The sequence below is a fragment of the Ambystoma mexicanum genome, chromosome 4p, assembly GCF_040938575.1.
Source record: "Ambystoma mexicanum isolate Mex_15411 chromosome 4p, UKY_AmexF1_1, whole genome shotgun sequence".
NCBI lineage: Eukaryota > Metazoa > Chordata > Amphibia > Caudata > Ambystomatidae > Ambystoma > Ambystoma mexicanum.
Genome location: NC_090927.1, coordinates 187,266,355 through 187,292,630, shown reverse-complemented (window position 1 = coordinate 187,292,630; position 26,276 = coordinate 187,266,355). Strand labels below are relative to the sequence as shown.

General features: G+C 45.0%; 1 protein-coding gene across 1 annotated transcript in view; it reads right to left on the bottom strand.

The window, feature by feature from the left end:
• ADCY3 (adenylate cyclase 3) overlaps nt 1-26,276 on the bottom strand; it is an 851,194-nt gene that overhangs the window by 61,700 nt on the left and 763,218 nt on the right. Inside the window, exon 19 of the mRNA XM_069605674.1 lies at nt 12,771-12,895. Within this exon, the coding sequence (XP_069461775.1) occupies nt 12,771-12,895 (125 nt within the window). The remainder of the gene's footprint in view (nt 1-12,770; nt 12,896-26,276) is intronic.

Here is a 26,276-nt window from a genome sequence, read left to right as displayed (position 1 = left end):
AACGATGAAGGCAGCATAATGAGTGTTCCTACATCCTACTGGCCTCCATTGATAGGTCCAAGTTGGGCATACTTCTTCACTGTGTGGTGGCATTTTTTACTGAAGAAAAGAAAGTGTTGAAGGTCTGCGGAACACTCACGTCCTCTGCACACTCAAAATATTGTACAATGACAAACAATTGGTCAATGACATTCATAAATGGGTAATTTTACACTTCCAGGTTAGATAACACTTTATAAGTAAGTTGTTCAGGAACACTATTTTCAAATAGTCAGAAGTAGAAATAATAGGTGAGCCCAATTAATTATAGGGCGGATTCTTTTCCAGAAAACCTCTTGAAAGTCCACTAGGTTAAACATAAATTTGAGATTAGAGAGTTATTTTTAATACAATTCAACAAGGTGGAGCAAAAGAAACATTCCAATTGATAATACAGAGTTACTACATTAATTCCATATTGATATCATATAATCAGAGGTAATGGTTAATAAAAACTCAAAGCGTTTCGGAAATTAAATTTCCTTCATCAGGAGTGGTTATTTGTATCTTTATTCAAAACATTCTTTGATCCAGAATTCTGATATCTGCAGATTATGAAACAAATAATAATCTCTTAGATTACATTTCTGTAACTGGTACATTTACAGATTGTTAAATAGTTTAAACAGCTAGAGCTGACCGATCATACCTGGCATAGGTGCCCCACTGTGATTCTGCCTGGAAGTCACGGTCCAATATCTTAAGGCGAAGGACTGCCCGTAAATGTCCCAAAGGTTCATAAGTAACTGGGCTCATGGTTTTCAGGAAAAGAGGAATGACAACAGGATAGAAGCATTTTTTACTGGTCATCGGGGTGAAGGCAGCATGATGAGCGTTCCTATGTGGTAGTGGCCCACATTGGTGGCTCCAGTCAAGACAACTCTTTACTGTGGCATGTCGTTTATTCTGGGCATCAAGGGTAAACATTGGTGCATCCATGGACATATTTTCTTACTGTAGTACTTGGTACATACTAGTAAAGCCAACAGGACTATGTTTTTATGTGGTGATACTGGCATATTGGTGTTTCCTCCATGGACATGTATGGGCACAGACAACATTAACATGTTTTTTTATACTTGTATATATTGTGTGCAAAGGCTTTATGACAATGCTGCTGTGCAATGTTGATGACCAGCATCTATTGGATTTTTTTCATGTGCTATCCTACAAAACCTCATGCAAATGGTTGTTTTTTATCCAGTTTTTCTCACCTAATATTTGTAACATTTTCTTGAGGGTGGAACCCCTGTGAGACCCTCTACATTGTTTCGGACTCCCTCGCTAAGGTCGGCTGCTCCCTCATATTCAGGGGGAAACATTTATGTCCCTCCAATTTAAAAAACTTGCCGGCTGCCAGTGGCAGACAAAATCTCTGACAACTGAAGTGTACATCCTATGAAAAAGGTAAGAAGGCCGACAAGTTTGTAGCGCATTAGAGTACAGCGCAGGTTCAACGTTCCCGCTAAAAGGCAGTCAAAGATAAGTAAAACACCAATGATTATGTAGATGAGACTAAAACTCAGGCAATTGCAGACGTTTATCAAAGCCTATACTGGGCTGAGCTGCAAGCCCACTCCAGCAGGATGCACATATTGCTGAAGTGGGCCTCCCACTAAATTCTCTGCTTCATCACGTTGCTGTGGATTCATGGATTACCCGCACAGGTGCACTAGCTACAATATCTGGCAGGAAACTAGACAAGGCTTGAGAGCTGTAAGGCCTCAATGCCCACTAACATAAAATCTTCAGAAAGGCTTTATTGTGGCCATGAATAGGCACCTTTACTTCTTTTCAGTAATTTAGTGTAATGTTGGACACTATGTCTAAGGACAATCAGCGTCATTCCTAAACCAGTCAAGGTCCCAGAATTGCCCTACTACATAGCGATACAAAACTCTTCACCAAACTACGGTCCAACAGGTCAGGTGTGTTATTGGTCAATGGATCTTCAATAATTTCAGGAAGGTCTCCCATTTCTTAGAAATGGTCAAATATTTCTCTCTGGGTGCAGCCATGCTGCTCTCGCTTAATGCCAAAAAAGAATTCAAATGAGTAGACTCAGCGTTGATCGACAGAACGTTTCAAGATATTGGTTTCAGGAAAATATGAATGAAATAGTCTTGGCTAACTATGGATGTTCATGCACGACAATTAGGGTGAATAATCAATTGTCAGAAGAGCTCTGCTTTACCGGGGTAACCTGAGAGGGCCAACTGGTCTACCAGATGTTCTTTGCCCTGGTAATGGAGCTCTTTGACAGGAGGTTTAGGGCTAATGAGCACATCTAGGGTAAAACCTTTCTGGGGTGCAATACAAGTTTGCTATGTTTGCAGATGGTGCTTTGGCCACAGCCGTTCATCTGCTGCCCTTCCCCCTAGAGCTGAATACTGAGATGAGGAGATCTGTTGACATCTCTGGGTTGAAAGTAAAACATTTCAAAATATAAAATTCTGATCCTTCAACACTGAGAAGTCGCAGTGAGGAGACTACTCTGTATAAGAGTGTGGGGTATCTAGAGGTGAACCTGTCTCCAGACACAGCCAATTGTTATACATTTCATTGGTAGCGCTTCTGAAGTCTATCGCAATGATGCAGCCAACCGGAATAAACTGGTCTTTTCCTGACGTAAATGGATAAACTGGTCAACATGGCTTTGTTAACTTGCCTCCCAATGCCAACTGGACTTGCAGGTATAAAAATTCCTAAATACATTTCAGTTTGTTTGGAATGGGAGGAAGCCTAGGATAGCTAGACAGGCTCTCTCAACCCCCAACTCTGAATACGGCCTACACTTCCAATCTTATCAGCTAGTACTTTGATAAATGATGACGACTGGTCAGGGATATTGCCTGGAGCTAAAGGCTAGTTTCCAGGGGGCTAGGGACTGCCACCTGCTCTGTGATGTTGGCCCCTGCGGTGGTGTATGGAGGACATCCCAGGTTCCTCATTCCATCCCCAGTCTTACACAGCATGCCTTTGACCAAACCCCATAGCCCCATCTTGGTCCAGGAATTATAAGTGGGTGTCTGAAATCCCATGACTTCCGAATGCAGGGTGCGGTCATCGCGGATCCCCAGCTATGAGACTTCACAGGCCTCGAGGTGACGTTAGCCTACATCAGAAGACATTATGAAATAGGTTTGCAGATGCCTCCCATGGAGCCATCGCAAATCTTACTCACTTCAAACTGTGACTGCTCAGACATAACAGGATCGGGGAGATGATGGGGGCGGCCAGGAACAAAATACCATCTAAAGCAAAGATGACAACAAGCCATACAATAACCTTGGTGTGAAGAACTGTGGGGTAGTTAGCTGTACAGGCTAGAACAGCTGGTGAAATAGTAGTCTGAACTAGGCCACTCCAGTCTCCAAGCCAATCCCTACCCTGCACACAGCTGTCATACAATTTACACTTATCGGGCAGGTTTAAGACACTTCGATTGTATAAAGGTAGTTTTGAGTCAAAGGAGAGGTGTGGGCATTAGGAACCGGATGATGGAGAGTGCAGAGTCTAGCATGGCTGTGCGGAGAGGAGACAGAGTTTAAAATGAGGGCAAGGAACGGAGGCGATGCAAAGGAGCGAAAGGAGGATTGCAGGAGTTTGGGAGGGAGAGGAGAGAAGAAAAGAAATAGTTAATTATCCCTGGCAACGTTCTTTCGACTGAATGTTCTTCCACATATTCCTCATCTTTGACACATGTTGTCCAACTTCAGCTCCTTCAGAATTTTCTTTTTGGCAGAGGGTGCTGTGCGTCAATGGTGTTGAGTCAATGTCCCTCGAAGGCCTCCATCGAGGACGATTTCATCGAAGGCATATATAGCACGTGCATCGCATGTTGGCGTCAGTTCTCCTTTTCCCCCCTTTAACAGCAGAGATACCCGCAAAACACGGGAGTGATCGTACTTAGCCTTGATGGAACGGAAGCTGTGATAGCACAGAATATTCTACTGAGGGGTAGGATGGGAGGACAATGAGGAATATGTGGGAGGAACATCCAGTCAAAAGAACGTTACCAGGGGTAAGTAACTAGTTCTTCGAATGGATTGTGTCCTCCCACGTATTCCTCATCTTTGACAGACTCCCACAGCAGTATTTGGTTTGGAGGAGGGAGTAGAATTTGAATTCATATATTTTCATGGATGAGTGCAGGGCTGCCTTGCCAAAAGTATCATCCTGGCCGAGGGAAGATTCCAGGCAATAATGCTTTGTGAATGTGTGGATGGATGACCACGTTGCTGCTTCACAAATGTTTTTAATTGGTATGCCCCTTTGCAGGGCTGTAGAGATAGCAATGCCCCTGGTGGAATGGCCCTTAAACCTTCAGGGGGTCTTTCCCTGCCAGCCTGTAATATTCTGAGATTGCCAGAATTATTCATCTGGAGGTCTGTTTAGTATGAGCCTGATCCAGCTAACGTCCTTTATATCCAATGAAAAGCTGGTCATCAATACATAGCTTAGACATTCTAGATATATAAAAGCTTAACGCTCTCCGAGGGTCTAATCTGTGTAGTCTTTCCTCCTCCTTGCTAGGATGAGAACTATTTTCTGACCTATATGAAAATCAGAAATGATTTTGTCCAAAAATGAAGGTTTGACTCATAAAACAAGCCTATCCTTGTGGAAGATAGTAAATGGTGGCTTGGACAAAAGTACCTGCAACTCGCTCACTCTACGGGCTGAAGTTAGAGCTACCAATGGAATGGTTTTAAAGGTCAACAACCTTAAAGGACATGAGTGTAAGGGTTCAAAAGGTGGACACATTAGGAATTTTAGAACCAGATTAAGGTCCCAAACTGGAACCTGGAAAGGTGATGGGGAGGGAGGGAAACACATTGGTGAGCCCCTTTAGAAATTGTGTCAGCAGTGGAATTCTGAAGTAGGAACATTCCTCTGATGAGCACTTAAAGATGGACAGTGCTGCCAAGTAGCCTTTAATAGTACCAATCTGGAGCTCCAGATTGGCTAAAGATAGAAAAAAGGATAAAACATCCAGTGTTTTACATAAAAAAGGATCTACATTCTTTTCCATGCACCAGTTGCAAAATGTATTCCAACCGCAATGGTATAAAGACTTTGTTGTTGGCCTTCTGGCTGAAAGCAAAAAACCTCCATTACGTCATCCGGAGGTCCCAAATTCTTATATCTCAGCCTTTCAGAAACCAAGCGTGAAGGTTGAGTGTTTTGACCTTTGGATGGAGAACCCAACCCTCCTCTCGCGAGAGAAGGTCCTCTCTTTGTGTAAGACGCATCTGAGGACAGATAGACATGTCCAGAAGGTCAGAGTACCATGTCCATCTGGCCCAATCCCGGGGCAATTAGGATCATGTGTTTCCCGAACCTTCTCAACCTCCTGATCACATGAGGAATGGCGGGGACTGGACGAAACGCGTACAGGAATGGAAACTCCCAGTGCACTCCGAACGGGTCTCCTAGAGCTACTCTTGGGGGAAATTCCCTGGAGCAATACCGTTCACACTGACGGTTGACCTCAGTCGCGAACAGATCTACTTGAGGGGTTCCCTAAAGGGTAAGGATCTCTTGAAGGACATCCTTAGCTAGTTCCCACTTGTGGGAGACTGTGCTTTGCCTGCTCAGAGTGTCTGCCACTGTGTTCTCCACTTCGGCTAGATGAACTGCTGATAGGGAGATTCCTTCGTGAATTGCCCAGTACCAGAGCTGCATTGCCTCTATGCACAGTGGCAGTGACCATACACCTCATCTCCTGTTGAGGTAGTACATGGCTACTGTGTTGTCCGTCAATATCAGAACATTGTTTCACCGTACAGAGGGCAGAAAGGCCTTCAGTGCTAGTCTGATTGCCCTCAGCCCCAAAAGATTGATATGTAGTTTGTACTTCGATGGAGACCAACGACCGCTGGCTGTCATATCATTGGCATGGGCTCCCCACCCTGTGAGTGAGACATCTGTCACTACTGTTATCTCCAGCCATGGTTGCCAAACATGTTCTCCCTTCAGAATATTGTCCTAGCAGGCCCACCACAGAAGATCCTGTGAGACCCTGGTTGGAATCTGAAGTAGGTCCGACATCTTTCCTGAGAATTGGGACCATTGAGTTCTTAGAGTCCATTGAAGGGACCTCATTCGCAGGTGGGCCTCTGCCACCAGTGAAATGCAGGATGCCATGAGGCCGATCAACCTCACAAAATCGAAGGCTGGTAAACTGTGGGCATTCTCAAACTTGGTAACCATCTGAAGAACGTCTTGAGCCCTCACCTTGGGTGGCAAGCTCTTTCCCAAGGATGTATCTAGTACAGCTCTGATGAACTGGAGCTTTTGAGAAGGTGTCATATTGGACTTCTTGTAATTGAGGGAGAAGCCCAGTCTATGAAGAGAGTGGCAGGTGACGTTGAGATGATCCCGAGCTTGTTCAGGAGAATGCGCCCTGATCAGCCAATCATCCAGGTAGGGGTAGACATGAATCCCCCCTCTCCTGAGACACGCTGCCACCACCGCCATCAGTTTGGTGAAAACCCTCGGACGGAAGGTTAGCCCTAATGGTAGAACTCGAAATTGCTAATGAGAACTGCCAACCGCGAACCTTAGGTATTTTCTTTGCTTGAGATGGATTGGCACATGAAAATAAGCATCCCGAAGGTCCATTGACACCAACCAAGGACACTGGAGTTGGAGGGCCTGAAGGATCTGAGAAAGTGTGACCATCTTGAACTTGTCCTTCTTGAGGAACTTGTTTAAGTATCTTAAGTCCAAGATGGGTCTCACTCCTCTGTCCTTCTTGGGTATTAGAAAATAAGGGGAGTACCCTCCCTTGTTCCTCTCCGCTACAGGCACTGGTTCTATAGCACCTCTCTCTCGCAGGGTAAAATTCCCTGCACAAGGAGCGGATTTGCAATGCTGAAAGAGTGGTCCTCCGGTGGATTGTTCTGAGGTCTCCTTGTGAAAGGAAGGCAGTAATCATGGTCTATGGTTTCTAGAGCCCAAGCATCCGAAGTAATGTCTTGCCAATCTTCTAGATGCTGGTACAGTCTGCCCCCCACTGGTGAACTGTGACTCAAGACCTCAGAGAGGTTTTTAGGCGGCTGATGCAGTAGCCGATGGTAAGGAGGCTGCTGCTTGAACTTGCTTTGCACCTCTACCTCGTCCACCACGAGGACATTTTCTCTGGCTCCTTTGACTGGCCCTTCCCCTCACCCTTCCAACTGAGGAGTAGTAGCAAAAAGATCTACCACTCCAAGGTTGTCCACTATAACGAAAAGGCTGAGGTTGCGTAATAGCAGCACCTAAATATTTGGCTGCTGCCTTTGAGGACTGCAACTTCTCAAGGCTCTCATCAGCCTTGTTGCCAAAAAGGTGAGACCCGTCAAAAGGCATGCTGAAAAGTCTAGATTGCACATCCGGTGTAAAACCCGACTTTCTCAACCACGCAAACCTGCGCATAACGGTGCTGGTAGCCATGGATCTGCTGATGCTATCAGCAAAATCCATACCTGACTGAAGAGACTCTCACATGGCCTCTTTGCCGTCTCTAACAATGGCTAAGAACCCATCTCTTTCATCCCCTTTGGGAATGTGCTCTGCCGCCATGGAAATGCAGTCCCATAGAATGAACGTAAACTTTGCGAGGGCACAAGTGGAGTTGGCAGATTTTAGTGCCATGCTCCCTGCAGAGAATACCTTCCTTGCCCATCCATCTACGCGTTTGTCGTCCCTATCAGGAGGGATGTTAGGGTACACCGCGTTTTTTGATCTTGCACTAGCTGTCTGCACCACCAAGCTCTCCGGAGTGGGATGTTTTCACAGGTAGTCGGGGTCACTACTGGAAGGGCGGTACTTCTTACTTAAGTTTTTATCAACTGCCAGATTAGTTTCTGGAGTCTCTAAGTTCCTGGCCACCCTTTTCTGCAAGGCTATGTAGAATGGTAAGATGGGATCTGACTGTGGACCTTTGTCAAGAATGTTAGTATGGTCGTCCTGTTCATATGGTAATGGAGGCCTACTGCAACCCATGTAATCCACCACCTTTGACATGAGATGTCTATAGGATGCATCTGCATGCCCCCCCAGCCTCTGGTTCTAGTTCAGGTGAGGCATCTATCCCACTTGCAGTCTGCACATTTTCATAAAGGTCCTTCATCCTGGACTCTTCCGCAATGAAACTCTCTAGTACATTGGGCGTACCATATTGTAGGCCAAATGGGGTCTCTACACCAGACTGCTCGTTAAAAAAGTATTTCCTAGGCAGTGGAATATAGGTCTTGTCAGGCATTATAGATTTTTGCAGAAGTGGCTTTGACGATGTATTAGTCGTCAAGGTTTTCTTTATCGGTGTCATTGGTTTAGGAGGGGCACACAGCGTCGACGGCACAGCTGGCAAGAATGGCAGAGCTGGTGTCGTCGACGTAGAGGGTTTGGCAGGCGTCGAAGGTGTCGCCGGCGTCAAATGTGTCGATGGCGTCGACGACCTCGACTTGTGCTTATGTCTCGAGGGATGCTTTGATGAAACATCAGATCGTGGCCTAGAAGGCTCACAATGTGGATCAGGCCATTTTCCCGGGCTCAAGGGTGCGCGCGACTTAGGACGAGTCCTTTCCTTTACGGCTTCTTTCGAAGGCTGGGTAGGAGCATGGATAGGGTTTTGTTTTTCTGAAATTTTAAGCATTTCAGTCCTGAAGGCTTCCCACTCGGCCAGAGTGGATTTCTTGGTTGGGCAAGCAACTCTTTTGGGGGAAGCATTTGATGGCGAAGTCGATGAAGGTGATCTGCGGTGCCTGCTCTTCGACTTCTTCTAGGATGAAGAAGAGTGGTGTGAGCCACTCCTCGACCTGGGCCGCTTAGCCTTCTTCCTCCCAGGAGAGTCGCCTCTCGACACGTCAGTTGAAGGTTTCAAGGACCGGGTAGGGGATCTTTTAGGGATTTTGCCTACCTTCAGCTTCCCCTTCCGTTCCTTAAATGCCTTTCCAGTCATAGATTGGCACTTCGGAGCAGTCAGAGGTGTCATGGTCCGCTCCGAGGCACCACAAACTGATATGGCGCAAATAGTCAGGGACATTTTCGATCTGCAATCCCAACACTTTAAAACCGGACTTCGGAGTCATTGGTGTCGATGATGAAGACATTGCTGAAGATTAACAAAGACGTCACAAGATGGGAGGCAGGCCGAATTTTGGCAAAGCTATCGCATAAAAAATGGAACGGTGGCCAAAAAGTGCGTGCTATACATGCCTATGATGACATCATCCTCGACAGAGGCCTTCAAGGGACATCATTAATGCACAGCACCCTCTGCCGAATCTTTTTTTTCCAAAGCAGCTGAAGCTCGACAACATGTGTCAGAAATGAGGAATACGTGGGAGGACACAATCCTTTTGAAGGATGAATAAGAAAATAGCTGAGAGGAGGCGTGAGGGGAAAGGTGGAAAGGCAGAGAGGGAGAATTAACCTTTAGGACCTAGGCAGGAGGGCATTCTTGAAGTGGTTGCGGATGGGTCAGAAATAAGAACCAGAGATCCTGGCATGGCCTAATCTGGGAGTAATTAGGGGAAACATGAGGGGAAAGTTGGAAGTACCACCGGTTCCAGCTAGCTGTGCACTTTCAGACCTCCATTGGAAGACAAAAGAGTATAAAAGGTGGGGTTCCTGGTAGGACAGTCCAGGTGGAACATCATGCTAGTTTCACCACATTGCCAACGATAAAGGAAGACATGGAGAAGTCCAAAAAGTATTATTAGTAGGCAATAATGTACCAATGGTGCGTAGAAGGACTGAGCACCTTGAAGAGAATCATCTGGTGAGCTAGCAGAGTGGGTATACAATCCCTTACCCCATCACTGTGAACTCGGCCACGCCTAATCCTTTTTACACCCAGGTAGAAGGACTTAAATTTGTCTTGTGCCATCTGTTGATTGTTCAGCCATGACAGTGTGTACAAAATGAAGAGCAGTCGTGTAAGATAATCCACCGCTGGTAGAGTGTTCCATTGAAATTACATGCTACGTCCTTTGAATTATCAGAGAAAATATGCAGGCAATGCAGAGGGTGACGGCACTGCTCCAAACTTACTGTGCTCTGGAATGATTTCTGAATTTTTTACAGTCAACAACAGTTAGCTGCTCAAATTGTAGAGCGGGAAACTCATAGCAGGTCTGTTACTAGCTGCCAAGTCGGTGGACTTTGCCCGCTGGAGCAGAACAGGCACTGACAAAACTACTTTGGCTGCTTAAGGTGTGGCATATCCACATTATGGAACAACAAAGAGCCAATTTGGAGACCACTTGGTGCAACAAAGTTGTGACATGCCGGTGAGGATCTTTGGTCAGAAACTATTTGTACCATGATCTAGAGGGTAGCTAAAGGATCCGGGATCAGGAATGGGGCATTAAAAGCCCTTTGAGGTGGAGCTGGTGCACGCATTGTGAATCCTCTCTTTGTTTAAGGTCTAGCTGACTTGATGTACCCTTCTATAGAGGGGAATTGTGTGAGTGCTATTGTGTTCATAATGTGTTTTATGGCATGAAATCTAATTTCCAGCTCATGGAGAGGGTCTAAGGGGAAGGAAGCTTTATGGGGGAAGGGAATTATCTATATTTCCATCTACCTGCATTTCAAATCTCAAAGAATGTAATTGTCACAAAACAATTTAACAAGAGAAACTCAATAAAAACAAATTAAAACATGTACTCTTAAAATGCAATATTGCCACACAAATGACCATTCCAATCTCTATATACTTCTAGTCACTCCTTTTGCTAAAATGGTGGGGTAAGGATTATTGGAGATACCAAGCTTTGAGTGTGGCTAAAGGTCTATGTATTAAGAAAGTTGTGTGATGCGTGTTTTGCAGGGTGAGGTCTTGGAGTAGTAGAGTTGCTTGATGCCGTCAGGCATCCGGAGGCAGCATCAAGGCATGTGTGCATAAAGCCTTAGCCTTGGTGATCAATGTTTTGTTCAAGGTCAAGAAGAGGACAAGTGTGACAAATGGCAATGGATACCTTCTACACTTCAACGGTAGAGTAGTGTGAGGCAGAGATGGGTGCTAAGGGCTAAACGGTCCAAGCGGTGTGCTAGTAGTGGAGCAGAACATAGGTGCATGAAAGTATGCAAGGTTGAAATTAGTGGGTTGCATCAGAGAGGGTGATGTACGCCAGAACAATAAGCAGTGTGATGCATAGTTGCTAACTGGAATAGTTTCCATCTATGGGGACACTTAAGTAAACCAGCTGCTGAATCAGGAGGTTACATTCCAAAATGAGGCCGATGATACACATCTCCTCTTTCAACTACATCAGAACCGCGAAGTAAACGTACTGCAAATACAGCACATTTTTCCTTCAATTGAAAATTTGATGAATGCCATTTGGTTGGGCCATAATCAATGGAATACAGAACCTCTATTGGTATCATTCGTTTATGCTCGACAAAAAAACATACTAGTACACACTGCCATGTCATTACCTGGTTTCCCGAATACGGCATCTACCAAGGTAAAAACATCTTCTTGACTCTACTCTATCAGGATCCACCCACTTGTGGGCCACACTTAGTTCTGTAAACTCATTACTTAATGCGTCTCAGACCGTTCGCCCACTCTAATCTCAGCCTTACTGAGTCACTATAACACTATTTATTACAGGGACCAATCCTGGACTATGGTAATTCACTATACTTAGACATCTTCCACAGCTGCTAGAATTCTTACAAGGAGGCCCCTACTAAAACACATGACCCTTGTTCTTAAGAGCCTACATTGGCTACCAATGAAGGAGCGTATCCACCTTGAAGAATTGACATTGGTTCACAATGCCCCGTTCTATTTGAAGTCCCAGCTCCATTTGCATTTTCCCAATAGATCGCTACATGCATCCCAATGGCTGACCATCAACATTCCTCATTTTAAATGATCTGGAAGCATGGGCTACTCCATCATACAAGCAGCCAGACATTGGAATCGACTTCATGACACCATCTGGGACATTAATGACTTAATGGTGTTTCGCAAAACATTAACTCTGCCTTTTGGAGAAGCTCACCTTCTGCATTCTCTCAGAGGAACTTGTATTTGTGCTTTGATACCCTGGGGTCATTAGCGCATTATCAAGCCACCAGAAATAGACAAAGGACATATGTCTGTGCACTGTGCTAACATTTACACATGGTAAACCAGAGCTTCACACCAAATTATGTATTATTGGTCACATTTCCTTATACAGGTGGAGGAACAGGTGTGCATTATATTTTACTTTGTTATTGTGTCTGATCATATTATTACTTGAGATATGTCAAGAATGGTGCAATGTTTGCCCATACTATTACTTGCGATATGTCAAAAATGGTGTGAGAACTACGTTCTCGTTTGCGGAGTGCAACGATGTAGACCCATTTCACAATTCGATTACCTGATTTACCTTCCCAAGCAGTCAATGTCCGGATTACCTTTGTACCGATTGGCCACAGCACTTCGCTATGACCTGCACCAAGCCCCTCATCAAGGACAGGGGCTAACTTGCCCGTTTTTAAGAAACTACAAAACAAAAGTAGTGTCCAGTTGCTGCACACGGGCAGTGAGCAGAAAGCATTTGATCGGAGGTCTTGCCCACAGTATGCACTCCATGCTAACGGTGTACGTCAGTTGCTCTGGAGCGGATGTTTCTGCATACAGAACCTCTTTCCACTGGTAGATTTGGCCTCTGCTTGGCTGAAAAAAAAAACAGTTTGAACATATGGATAAAGCATGCACGCATATGCTATACCTGTATGTTCCCCATGACACCTGTTGACTCCATTCTGCTGGCGACATTTACTGTATTCCCCCAGATGTCATAATGCGGTTTGCGGGCACCGATGACTCCAGCTAATACAGCTCCTTTGTTCAAGCCTAAAAGGTAAAGGAGAGACAATCACTATTGTCTTCCACAACTGCAATACTGTGAGGCACCTCGCAAAGCCCATGGTTTTCCTAAACCCCACTGCCATTAGCTGTGCATCAATGGTCATGACTGGATTGAACAAGCCAGCAGAGGTTGTAGTGCTTCAGCACTAGGGTATCGTGCTTGGCTCTTCCCCATTTCTCTCACTCTTTGGAGGGCCTTGTTTAATTTGAATAGCAACCTGTGAAACCTTCCACTTCCCATGCATCTGTTTAGTAACAATATGAAGGTCCCTCTCTTGAATGAAGCACACTAGAGCCAGTTGTAGAAAAGGTTAGCGTGCAGTTACGGCACAGTTAATTAAGTATACATGGTGAGCACCTTAGATATAGAGGCCATTCCTGGAAAATGGACTCCCCGCATTCACCCCACATTCCATGTATTAGAACGTTCATGACATCACAGCAGTTTACACCTGCCAGAAAGCCCAGCATCAATGTGTGTATGTAATCTGTGCCGATGGCAGCATACGCTGGTGTGATGCCATTTTGGTCTCTTTTCTGGAGGAGCAGGGTAGCATGTAGAAAATTAGGCCACGTGATGTTTATTGTATTGGTTCTTTATAATGTGCCTATACACCAAGGTGTTTCAAAGCACCACAAGACGGGGGGGGGTATGGATGAAGAAAAACAAAATGGTCCTACTAGGCCTTGTGACATTCGGATCATGCAAGTGCAGTAACACAAAGTACAGGGAGAGGGTAGCAGGGAAGTGCGGGTCAGGGCAGAAAGGGCCCATTGGTTATGCGAGTGCCAAGGGGAGGCCGGGTAGACAAGTGCCAGGTGAATGCATAGAGTGCAGGGGAAGAAGATCCACGTGCTTAGTCGAAGGATGGGGTTGGAAGGATTCCTTGGGGTGCAGACCCTTCCAGGCTAGTCCAAGGGGAGTGAGCCCGGGAGGGTAAGTGCAGGTGTAGGGGGAGAGGGGGTTCAGGGGAGACCAAGTGCATGGGTAGACTGGTCGAGGAGGGCTTGGTGCCCTGTAAGAATCTGAAGGAACCAGTTAGCCAGTCAAAAGAGGCAAAGGGGGAAATTAGCAGGGGAGAGGGAAGGAGGAAGAGCAAATAAGGGCCTTGAAAAGCTTCCGGATCTTAAGGTGATCCGGCTCAAGTCTGAGAGGAGCAGGGAGGCCATTCCAGGGGGAGGCACCTGCGGAGGAGAGAGATCTACCCCCCTATCTCTGCTTGGAAAAGCATCTGATGTGCAGTGTTGGAGCTAGAAGACTGAAGGGCTCTACCAGGGAGGTATTTAGGGAGAGACAGTTGGATGTAGCGGGGCTCCAGGCCCCAGAAAGTCTTGTGGATAGTGCAGAGGGTCTTCAACTTGATCCTCGTAGCAACCGGGAACTGGTGGAGAGATTTTAGGGCTGGAGAGATGCAGCCCCTGGGCTTGAGGCCAATGATAAGTCTTGCAGTCCTATCCTGGATTAGTTGAAGGTGGCGAAGGGAGGATTTAGGCAGATTGAGGAAGAGGCTGTTGCAGTAGTCAAGCCTGGAGAGTACAAGATTCTGGAGACAATGAGTTTCTGGCAGTAGGCGAAGAAAGGTAGATTGCCTCCGAGGAGGGGCAGCTGAAATTTGGTCTTCTTGGCAATGTCCTTGATGTGAGGAGAGAAAAAGCGAGTGGAGTCAAAGATAACACTGATGTTTTTTGCCTCACAGGAGGGTGAGGGGAGGGCGGCCTGAGTGTAGGAGGGAAGGAGGGATCCCAATGATAAATATCTCAGCGTTACTGGCATTAAAGCAGCGATCATTAGCAGTGCACCATGCCTGAATAGCAGAAAGACTGCCAGGAATGAGAGAGGAAGAGTTGGAGGCAGTGGAGGGCAGCTTGAAACAGCTGCATGTCGTCCGCATAACACTAGAAGCTAGGAGAGAAGGCAGAGCTCAAATGGGTTGGAGGGGCAAGGTAGATGTTGAAAAGCCAAGGTGAGAGGATAGATTGCTGAGGGACACCATAGGTGGAGAGTGAGATGGAGTAGAGAAAAGGGCCCAGTTGAACCTGGGAAGGTCGGTCAGATAGGAAGGTAGTCAGCCAGTCCATAGCCAGGTCCGTGATGCCAAGGTTATCACAGAGCCGATTTAAAAAGGTGGCATGATTGACCATATCAAAAGGCAGAGGAAAGGATGAGAATGGAAGGAGAGTTGTAATCGGGATTAGAGAGCAAATCTTCATGGGTGTTCAGGAGTGCAGCCAGACTGGTGGTTGTGGAGACAACCAACAGATTCTGTGTGATGGATAAGCTGGGAGATGGCCAGCTGCTCTAAGCGTTTGCCCAGGAAGGTGGTGATGGAGATAGGGTTGTAGTTAGCACAACAGGAGGGGTTGGCAGAAGGCTTTTTGAGGAGCCGGTGCACAAGTGAATGCTTGAGCAGTTACGAGAAAGATCCAGTAGCAACGGAGTGATTGAAAAAATCAGCCAAAGCTGGAGAAAGGGAGGCAATGCTGTCCGTGATAGTTCTGGAGGAGCAGGGGAGCACCTGTTTGGATTAGACTTTCATAGAGCGGCCTTGTCTAGAGACCTCATCAGGTGATATGGGAGAGAAAGAGGACAGAAGGAGGGCAGATGAGGCAGAGGGGGGCCAAGGGAGGCCTGAGAGTGGGGATGGAGAGGGGATTGGTGTAGAGGAGAATGAGGACAGGATATCCTGAGTTTTAGTAAGGAAGTGAGGGGCCAGTGCAGAGGGCCAGGGAAGGCAGAGGAGAAATGGAGACTGCAGTAGGATTGGTGAGTTCATTGTAGATTTTGAAACGTTCAACCAAGTTGTTAGTGGCCCCAGTGAAGCAGGCTTGGATATAGGCCTTCTTCTTCAAGCAGATGGAGTCTGTATTGCTTTTGGAGCAGACGGCAAGTCAGTCTGTCAGAGGATGTGCCAAAAGCCTGCCACTTCCGCTCAGCAGCTCTGCACTTGCGTTTCAGAGAGGCCAGGTCGGAACTACACCAGGTGTTGCGCTTGGAGGCAGGCCTTATGCGAAAACCTCATGATACGGGCAAGAATGTCAAGACTGTTGGAGATGGAGACTTGAAGGTTAGTAAGGGCTGTGTCAGAGTGAGAGCCAGTGGAAGGAGGGGGAATGAAGGTTGTGGAAAAAAGCAGCAACTGACACTCACTTCATAGGTCAAATGGCGGAGAAAGAGACTGGCAGTGCGGGTGGGGGTTAGCGAGGGGACCCAGGAGGTCCAGGTGAGAGGACAGGAGAGTATGATGAGCCCAGGAGAGAGGTGTAATGAGAGGGTTGGAAATAGGGATGTCTGCTGAGATGAGAGCATTCAAGGTGTGTCCAGCTGAGTGCGTCGGACCGGAGGGAAGAATGGATAGGGAAAGAGTCACAGAGGTTTCAGAAGAGTGCAGGGGCCGCATCAGGGGTGTCAAGGTGATGTCTGCTGACGATACCCTGCTTGTTCTCAAGCTTTCTGGAGACTATAACTCTGACCTTCTTCGTGTCAATGTTTTTGCTATAATACAAAGTTGGATGATTACCAACTCATTAGCACTCAATAAAAGCAAAACTAACTATTGATTGTGGGCACTAGACAAAGGGTAAGCAAACTTGATAATCGGTACAATAATTCCTGATTTCTGGTTGTTCTATTCCAGTTAGCTCCCATGTAAAACCCTTGGTGTTACTTTGGATTCTAGCCTGACTATGAAGCAGCATGTCTCCCAGGTTAAATCTGCTTGCCTTTACATAAATAAACTGCTGTGTTAAATCAGACCTCATCTAGCTACCTAAAGTGTATCTTCTATCGCTACAGCTGTTGTAAACTCACGCCTAGACTATTGCAACAGCTTGCTTTCCGGCATCTCAAAATGTAACATGAAAGCTCTTCAGGTAGCACAAAACAGAGCCATCAGGAATATCTGTAATCTTGCCCCCGCACGACCATGTCTCCCAGCGCAGAAGACTGCTCCACTGTTTAACAGTCTCTCAATGTACATCCCATAAAGACCTCTCATTGACATTTAAATGTGTTAACAACCAAGCCCCTATCTATTTAAAAAATGGGTTAAGAAGAGCTCCCAGCACCTGCACTTTGCGATCTAACGTCAATTCCAAACTCGTTGTACCCAGATACAAACCGAAAAACTTTGATGGAAGTAGTTTTGATGTTTATGCCCCTACATTATGGAACTTACTCTGTTACAATATGTAATTTAACGCCTGCTTTTTAACTCCCAATGATTAGAGTATGACTTCCCCTCTGTGTCTTCTGGTTCTTCCAACACTCTTGCTTTCTGCTTCCTGCACACTGAGGGTAATAGACGTTTTGTGCACTATACAAATTCAAATAATAATAAGGTGAACATTGAAGTCTCTGAGGAGGAGAAGCTTGGAGGTGGAGGTCAGGAGAGAAGAGGTGAGGTCAGATCAGGTGTAATTCAAATGATCATTCCGCATTCAGCTTAAATGTAGTTTGTTGTGTTTCTTTTGATTTCTACTTTGCTATCTTTTATTAGCTCAAAAAGTAATTATAGGATGCTAAAATGCCTCAGTTTGGAAGTCTGACTGACTGTCATTAGAAGATAGAGGTACGTGGCACTGTAAAAGCTACTACTTGTTAGTCTTAGTTAGATTTTTAGCTTTTCTCCAGGTCTCTTGGGGAAAGGTAGGCCTCAGTGAGTTTTGGGCAACCATTTCACGAGAAAGAAAATCAGGGGTTGGATCCCTGGTTCTATGTTATTTTACTGGTCGTTTTTTCGATTGATTTCTTACTGACAAAAATACATTGAAAAAAACATCAAAATGTTGCTGTTTTTAAATTTGGGGGATCCCCCCAAACTCTCCATTGTCCTATATTTTACCCCAACCTCATACCAACTCCTTTCATAACCTTTTCCCTCTACCCCCATGTACATTTTAATGGAGTTTTTCGATTGATTTGTGTTGGCAAAAAATCCATCGAAAAACGATCCATACACGGGGTCCCCTAATGGGATTCACCCTATGCCCTGCACAGTGTCATTAGGACCATTCATCTCACTGAGCTGTATTGCAGGGAGAGGGTTTAATGAGGTGTGTCTGCCCTGAGTGGACCCACTACCCCTGACTGTCATACAAATTCAGGAAGGTAAAGAATGTTTGGGCATAGAATGGAGCGTGATGGGGGCTTAAATGGTAGGCTGTGTAATCACCCTGACTTAACAGCCTCAGTTACTGTAATATCTGAGTGAGAGAAGGCACTAGAAATTGAGGATCACTGTGCTAAATGTGCTCAATCTTGAGAGAAATACTGCTGCCAGTGACTAAGTTTCTTGGTTTAGACAGTCTGGGTTTTGAACCTGTGTCACAATAGTGCTGAGTTGGTTTTTAGTTTCCTTTATCTTAAGGCGTTCTATGATCTTGAGATAATTTGCAACAGTCTGGTTCAAAACCCCAAAATAAGTTCAAATACTCAAAATTGTGGTATACATTGGTGATTGATTTTTAATAGCACAGATTAGCCAACACATGTTTTGACCCTGTGGGGTAGAAAGGCAGCCCCAGAGCGACAGAGTTGGAGAGGCCATGCTAGGCCCCATTGTGAGAGTGAAGCTGGCTAAGTGAGTTCCATTGAAATATAAAAGCCAGTACAAAATAGTGACTGTGACATAAGGCTTAGTGAATGAGCGAGAATGGGCCTCCCTCCATTTTGTTAGAATGTACAAGCACTCAGCTGTAGAAAAGTGCCATTCGGAACTGTAATATGACTAATATTGTCCTGTGGACTCCAAAAAGACATGGGTGCTGCAGATGCTGACTTCGTATAAAGGCACATCTGACAGATTTAAGGATGCAGAAGTGCACCTGGAGGGAAATAAATACATTTGAAATACCGTGCATTTGGAAGATAAAAAGAAGGGATGATGCCTGACGTTAAAAGGTGTAAAATCAAGTGACAGATTGCGGTTATCAGGAATAAAAAGACTTATTTTCCTCATACAAAATGACAGCATGTAAAGAGAAAGGCCCATTTCATTTTTTTGTATAAATCAACAATGGTGCTCTATGTTAACTGTGGCCGATTTGTGTGCAGAATACCAAGAGTTAACCTATTTCTGTTTATACAGTATATACAGAAAGATTATATTGTGAACAACAGGCCCTGGTGCAGTATTGAAAGTTACATGTACACTGTGGGTAAATGTAATATGCTAGCCTTTCAGAATTGTGAACTGCAACTTGTTTTCTCTCTAAGCTGAAACTTCGACCCCAAGACCTTTGGGGCTGAGTTTATCAAGGAAACAGGCTTGGAGCTACAGTTAAAAATATAAGAAACGTTTCAAAAGAAATCAGGGCTGCATGGATTTACAGATAACATGACCAACAGAAATTACCTTTAAGGTCAGGTTCCCCATAAAGTGTGCATTAGCTACAAGCAAAGCCTGGTAAACTGAGGAGAAGAGGGTAGATATAAAGTCAGCTAGGACCATGTAAAAACAAAATCATTTTTGTGATGCACATAAATTAAGTTATGATCAAAATAATGATTCGAGCAGTTCCATACATCTGAGGAACTGGAAATATCGATAGCGATCAACGGTGAAATTAATGTTGGAAGTATGTAGTGTTCGAGTTTTAACTATTATGGCACAGCCACAAAAAATGCGAAAAATGAAAGCTCCAGCCAGGAAGGGCGTGCCGAAATAAAATGTGTATTTTCCGACTCGCCATAAAATATAGAATTCTAAAATATATAGATTTATGTAGTTATCTGAAATATTCGCATAGCTGCCATGTTGTTCGATTTTCAGAACCCAAAAAGGTAAAACCCGCCTGTCATTTTGGGATGATGTATTTTTCCTCCTCCTTCAGCTTCCATAACCCATACCTGCAAATCTCTGGTCCTATCAGCAGCCAGTGGGCGTCTTGGTGGGAGGTGAAGGGAAAGTGCTAGCCAATCCTTACAGTGGGAATTATGATAACATAGGAGTGTCATCGGCCCTATAAGAGGTCAATTTGGCATCAGAAGGGGGCTTTTTAACTTTATTCCTGGAAGTAGTCTATTGCGGGACTCTGACGATGAACAAGTAGAGAGGCCTCAATCCTTGCATTGGAGACATTGACAAATAAATCTAGAATCTAGCTGGGACCCCCATTAGTTGTACAATAGGGAGTCTGGGTGCAGGAGAAAATCCTTGACTGAAGCCCTTGACCAGATCTGTGCTGTCCTCAGAGGAGCCCTGCTGTTTTTCCCTGACCAAGCCCTCCCATGTAAGTAGGCTAATCAAAAAGCCATCAATTGTGTGGGGAGATACCTGACTTTATCCCTTTCCATTAGTGGGTAGGGAGTTGGGGTGAAACTGGCTAGGCCCTTGGCACATTGTATTAAATCCAATTCCACTACAGAAAATCGCCCTATACATTTAAATTGAATTGTGTTGGGAACAGCCCACCTTAATCCTTTCCATAAAAATGGGGGGAGGGTGGAAGTAAGCTATGTAGATCCTTAGCGCAACAATTTATCCACTGTATTGTGAATGTTTTCTATTGGTTAATTTGCAAATAAATCTGATGTCTGTTGTGACTGCCAACTTCAAAATGTTACCTGTGTCTTGTAGTATATGCATGTTCAATAGAAATATAAGTTAGTCAATTGGTGCAAGAACCTTGAATTTGTGATATTGTGTAGTGCCACAGCGTTGGTGGCTGATGTGTTGGTTGCTCTTAAATTTTGTCAAACCTTAAATAAATATATATATTCTTACTATATACGGGCCTGGTTCCTCGCCCATTGGTGGCACAAAGGGTATTTGTTGTGGCGTGCTAGAAAGGTTGGAGGCCTCAGTAAAGCTGAATCTGTATAAGCGATTTGGGTGGTGCACGCCACCTTGCTTGGGTGGAAAAGGAACTCTCTGAGTTGAGAGAGACTGCCTGATTAGTCGTGACAACCCAACCAGGGTCTTTTTCAAGCATGCAGGGGACAGCATGTGAAACATATAGAGGAACTTGTGTGATATAATATGTTTTAAAACCTGCACATGTGAACACGCGAGTGGTTACACAACCTCCTTAATATTTAAGGTCCATTCTGATGCGTTTGGGTCTTTCACTGGCTTTTGATCACGCTCTTTGACTTGAACAACTTCAATCTGTAGTTGGCTGCTCTAGTTTAGCAACCTCATGGATCTCCTCTTTCCTGGGGCCACGAAAGGCCAGAGTTGTTAGTGGGGATGCCCATTCCATGTCCTCTCCCATCACCTGTGGGGTGCCTCAGGGTTCTTGTATTTTCCCATCTCTTTTTAATGTCTATGTTTTTCCATTTCTGGCATTGATGGACAACCTGGGTGTCTAGTATACTAATTATGCTGATGACACTCAGGTTGTCATGAAACTCTCTGGACAATATGCTACAGACTCAGCTAATCTTAATAAGATCTGTTTCGCAATCCATGACTGGATGGCCGCTAACGCGTTGGCTCTGAATGCCATCAAAACTCAGCTTCTCATTGTGGCCTTGGTACCTAAACTTAAATCCTTTCCTTCAGAGTATATTAGCTTCACCATTCTTAATGTTGTTATTCCGCTGGTTAGGAAAGTGAAGACTTCGGGTGTCACCTTTGATTCGGAACTGACTATGAAGCATCATGTTGCTCAGATACGTAGCTCTTGTGGCCTTGTCAATAGGTTGCTCAGCAATATCCGACCTTTTGCGTAAACCGAGAATGATGCCATTCTGGCTGCGACCCTCAAATTCACGACTGGATTACTGCAACAGTCTCCTGAGTGGTTGGTCCCAGTCTGCCTTTTCTTGCCCCAAGTCACCCAGAATGGTGCTGTGTGCACCATTATAGGCTTGTCTAAATGTGCTCATATTACACAAGCAAGACAGTATTTGCACTGGCTGCCTGTAAAACACAGAGTGACGCACAAGATTCTCCTTTTGACACGCAAGTGCTTCCTTGGTTTAGCACCCAAATATCTCTTCGCTGGACTCGAGCATCATATTCCAGCCCAGACTCGAGCATCATATTCCAGCCCGCTCCCAAAGATCCGAGAATCAACTTAAACTTGTTCAGTCTCGGTTCAGACTTGTGTCCGCGGCTGGTCTGGGCTTTGATGTGCATGGCCAGACTGCCTGAAATTCCCTTCCACTGACTCTTAGAGCCATTTCTACGATTTTGGATTTTAAAAAGGACTTAAGACAAGGTTGTTCAATCAGTTTCCTTATTAGTTGCACTCTGCCTCTACCCCTGACATTTCGATCCATTCTGACTTAATCCTTCACAATTTGTCTCTTCCTGTTTTGTTTTTTGGTTTTTGTATGCGCCCTGAGGCCTGCGGGCGTGTGGTGCGATGTATAAGAATTATAATTAAAATAAATGACATTGAGTAAGGCAAGTGACATGCAGCATTGTGATTTAACATTGTGTCAGTTGTCAATGATTAGTTACAGCGTGTAGAAGGAATGCAGTTTTGAACCCATTTCAAGCAATGCATTGTTATATTGTTCAAGTATCAGGTGAGCAGTTTGGTGACATTGCATAGATTTAAAAAAACTTAAGATAATGGAAACTAACAACCAACTCAGCGCCATTGTGACACAGGTTCAATACCCAGACTGTCTAAACTCAGTTACTCTAACAGCTTACCTGACACACATTACTTACACGATTGGGGGGTGAGGGGGGGCTAAAATCACACGATTTATGCCTAACATGTTATAAAGGTTCATATATTTGGCAGGTTGGATTATTATGATTTGAGTACTTTTTCAGTAACCCCTTTAAAAAAGTGTATTCTTGAAATCCACACATTTCTACTAAGTGGAGCTGAGAAACTATGTGATCAAGTCCCTAACTTGCGGACTGGTTTCAAACCGCAGCTAAATTGGGAAAATCAGTTTATCATTCTGTGTTTTATCTGCGGGAGATTATATACATATTATTCAGTGAAAAAAAAGTTGAGAACTAAGGTGACCCCTGAAATTCAGCACATGTCTGGGCAGTGGGCCTGGCCCTGAACAAGGGCAAATGTGTACTCTGATTTCCTTATTGGGGCATGCAGCATGGCTGAATCCCTAGGTTTGAATGGGAAAACAAATTCTGCTCGTGGCTAGAGTCCGAAGTGCTGGACTGGATTGCAACAAACTTGCGCGACGAGCATCAGCAAGGACCTGGAAGCAAATCTGTCCTGTGTTTTTTTCCTCCACAGTGTGAAAATGTAAGTACAAAAAAATTGTGAGATAAATTTTTGGTGCCTGGGCAATGGGCAAGGACAAATGTATACTCTGATTTGTTAATCGGGGCATGTGGCATGGCCGAAGCTTATGCCCCATGGATTGGGGAGACTTGCCATGGCTGCAAGCCATTCGCACTGGCCATTGGTCACATTAGGGTACGTGGACACTGAACTTGGATGCAGGGTAGGTGCAATGGATAACGAGGGTGGTTTGGTGGAGCTGGGGTCATGGTCAAGCCTCATGCCCTAGGCAATTCAACCATGACTTGCACTCCCATCATGCACTGCTGCTAATGACACACAAGCATAAGTTGCAAAAAACTTGTTAAAGGAGGTTTATATTTCTTTCATATATTTTAAGAGGTATTATTAATAACATTGGTAAAAGGGACGTTAGGTTTTTCTTAGTGTAACTTAACCCTATCAAATTCAGTGAAAAATCCTAGTTGACGGAACGTTATGGTTACAAGGAAAATCGGATAGCCCAAGAAATTTGCCAGTTATGGTAAACGTAGCAACCATAGCTCGCGCCTCCGCCATGCACTGCTAAAACTAACACCCAGGACATCAAAGATAACATCACAAATGACATGAGCACATACATATTATAAGAGAATTGATTCATAATGACATACAAAATGGCATTATGGTGGGCATGGCATTATGGTGGACATCAAAGGGAGCACGCTGAGTTGAGCTGGTCATGACTTCCCCCATGTGCAGAATTTCAAGGGTTTTGCAGTGTTAAATCTGGTCAACTTAACTGCACTGTAACTAAAGTTTTTTCAGTGAAGTTCAAGAGGTCTGTTATACCATCAATTTCCTGGAGAGAAAGTCTTGCATTTTGGCTAATTTGCATATCCAGATTGCCTTGCTGATGTGGCTCAAAATGGGAGGGGAACATCCAGCGATGGCCACGAGGCAGTATTGTGGAATGTGCGACTTGGCTTAAGTGGACTATCCTACTTTCACATTCCAGGTAAAAGGCTTTTTATTCCCCAAGGCTTTTAAAATCCACCATAATGCTTTTGGTGTTATATATTGTGAGAGGTTCTCAGAAGTACGAGTCTGACACAGAGGTAACATTTTCAGAAATGTTGTTAAAAGATTTTTAAATAACACGTAACTGGCCCTACTTTATAGCGATAACCCTGCCTAATAACAAAAACTAGGTTGCTCGTAGTCAGGATAACTCAAAGTCCATCCTGTGTCCCAAACTCATACTCTGTCACTATAACCTAAAGGCGACTAGGGGGATGACTACCTCCTCCTGAAAAAGGAAAAATAAACAAGCAATAAACAAGCAATAGTCTCTTCTTCAAAACAGTTCCTCTGAACCAAGATCACAAGACTATGACCCCCTCCTCTTGATGCGAGAACCCGGTCTCTTCTTTAACAGTTTCAACAAACCAAGTTCAACCAGGAGGACGCCTTCCTCCTCCTGGTACAAAAGAAATACAATCCTCTCATATGTTGATTTCAACCAAACCACGATCCTGTCAGAAGGATGACTCCCTCCTGATGCACAAAGTAAACACAGTTCTTCTCTTTATACAGTTCACATGAGCTTGTGCAGCTCTTTCCAGAGTTCTTTCCACTTGAAAGTAAGCTTCCTTTCCGCCCCTTTGGCGTGTGCTGTTTTTCAGTTATTAGCCTTGACACCCCCACTGGGACTATGCTGTGTCCAGACTTTGAAGCCAGTACTGTTAGGGATACTACTGGGACAAGGGAGATGAATCGTGATGTATAGTGTCCACTCTTGGATACCAGTAGTGTTATGGATACTACTGGGACGAGAGATTACAAGTCTTTCCTTCGAGTAGCTTTGAAGGAACTACTGGGATGAGGGAGATTACTCCTGATGCATTCCCCAATGATGCACTCCTTATAAATACTGTGCCAAGGGGGAATACTGCAGATGTACTCCTCAATGATGCACTCTTTTTGATGAGTACTGGGACGAGGGAGATCATTCCCGATGTACATCTCAATGATGCACTACTCCTTATAAATACTGTGCTGAGGGAGATTTCTCCAGATGCACTGCTCAGCAATGCACTCCTTCTTATGAGTACTGGGACGAGAGAGATTACTCCTGATGCATAACTCAGTATTTCCTCCAATAGTTTTGGTGGGACTACTACTGTGAGGGAGATCACTCCTGATGCAAACCTCTACACCCATTCCACTACCAGGTCTCTGGGGCCGCTGCTACCTTCTTGTGGAGACCCCCCCCTCCCCTGTCTCTGGTTCTTTCTGGGGTGTTGGAAGTGCTTATCTTTCTTTGCTCTTCGCCACTCTGCCCTGCTTGCACATGGCCTGAGAGCTGTCACTATCAGTGTTGTTGTGCGACCATCAGGTCCATCTTGCGGAGGTCACACTATGCCACTCCCCCTCCATCTGTTCTCTGGTCACCTTCTTGGGTCTGCTCCATCGACTGCTTCTCATGGACCTGCAGTTGGGAATTCTCTTGCCAGGTTCGAACTTCACAGGGATTCCATATATATTATAAGAGAAGGAATTAACAATGCCATACAACATGGCATTCTGGGGGAAATCAACAGGAACGCACCAACCCGGTCCTGAGTTCCCAATAGGCTGAATTTCAAGGATTTTGATATGTTAAGTTTACTCACCTTAACTGCACTTCAACAAAAGTTTTGCCATTGAATGATAAGGGTGCTGTTATACCATCGTTATTTTCATGCCCACTGTATATTTTTCGGCACCACAGACTATGGCATTCGGCCGTAGTTACTGCATATTTTCCAGCACCAGTGGGCATGGCCTTCGGCCGTGTCCACTGTATATTTGTCTGCGCCGCTGGCCATGGCCAGTGACCATGGCCTTTAGCCGTGCCTACTGATCATCTTTTAGCACTACAGTCCATGCCCACTGTTTCAAGCCCACTGTATATTTTTCACCACCACTGAAAATGGCCATCGGCCATGGCCACTATTCATTTCGACACCAGTGGGCATGGACTTCGGCCGTGCCTACTCCATATTTTTCAGCACCACTGTTCATGGTCTTCAGCCATGGCCAGTGCCCACGACCTTCGGCCATGCCTACTGGATATGTTTCAGTGCCACTGTCTATGGCTGCAGTGACCGCAGCCTTTGACCATGCCCACTGTATATTTTTCAGTACCAGTGGGCATGGTCTTTGG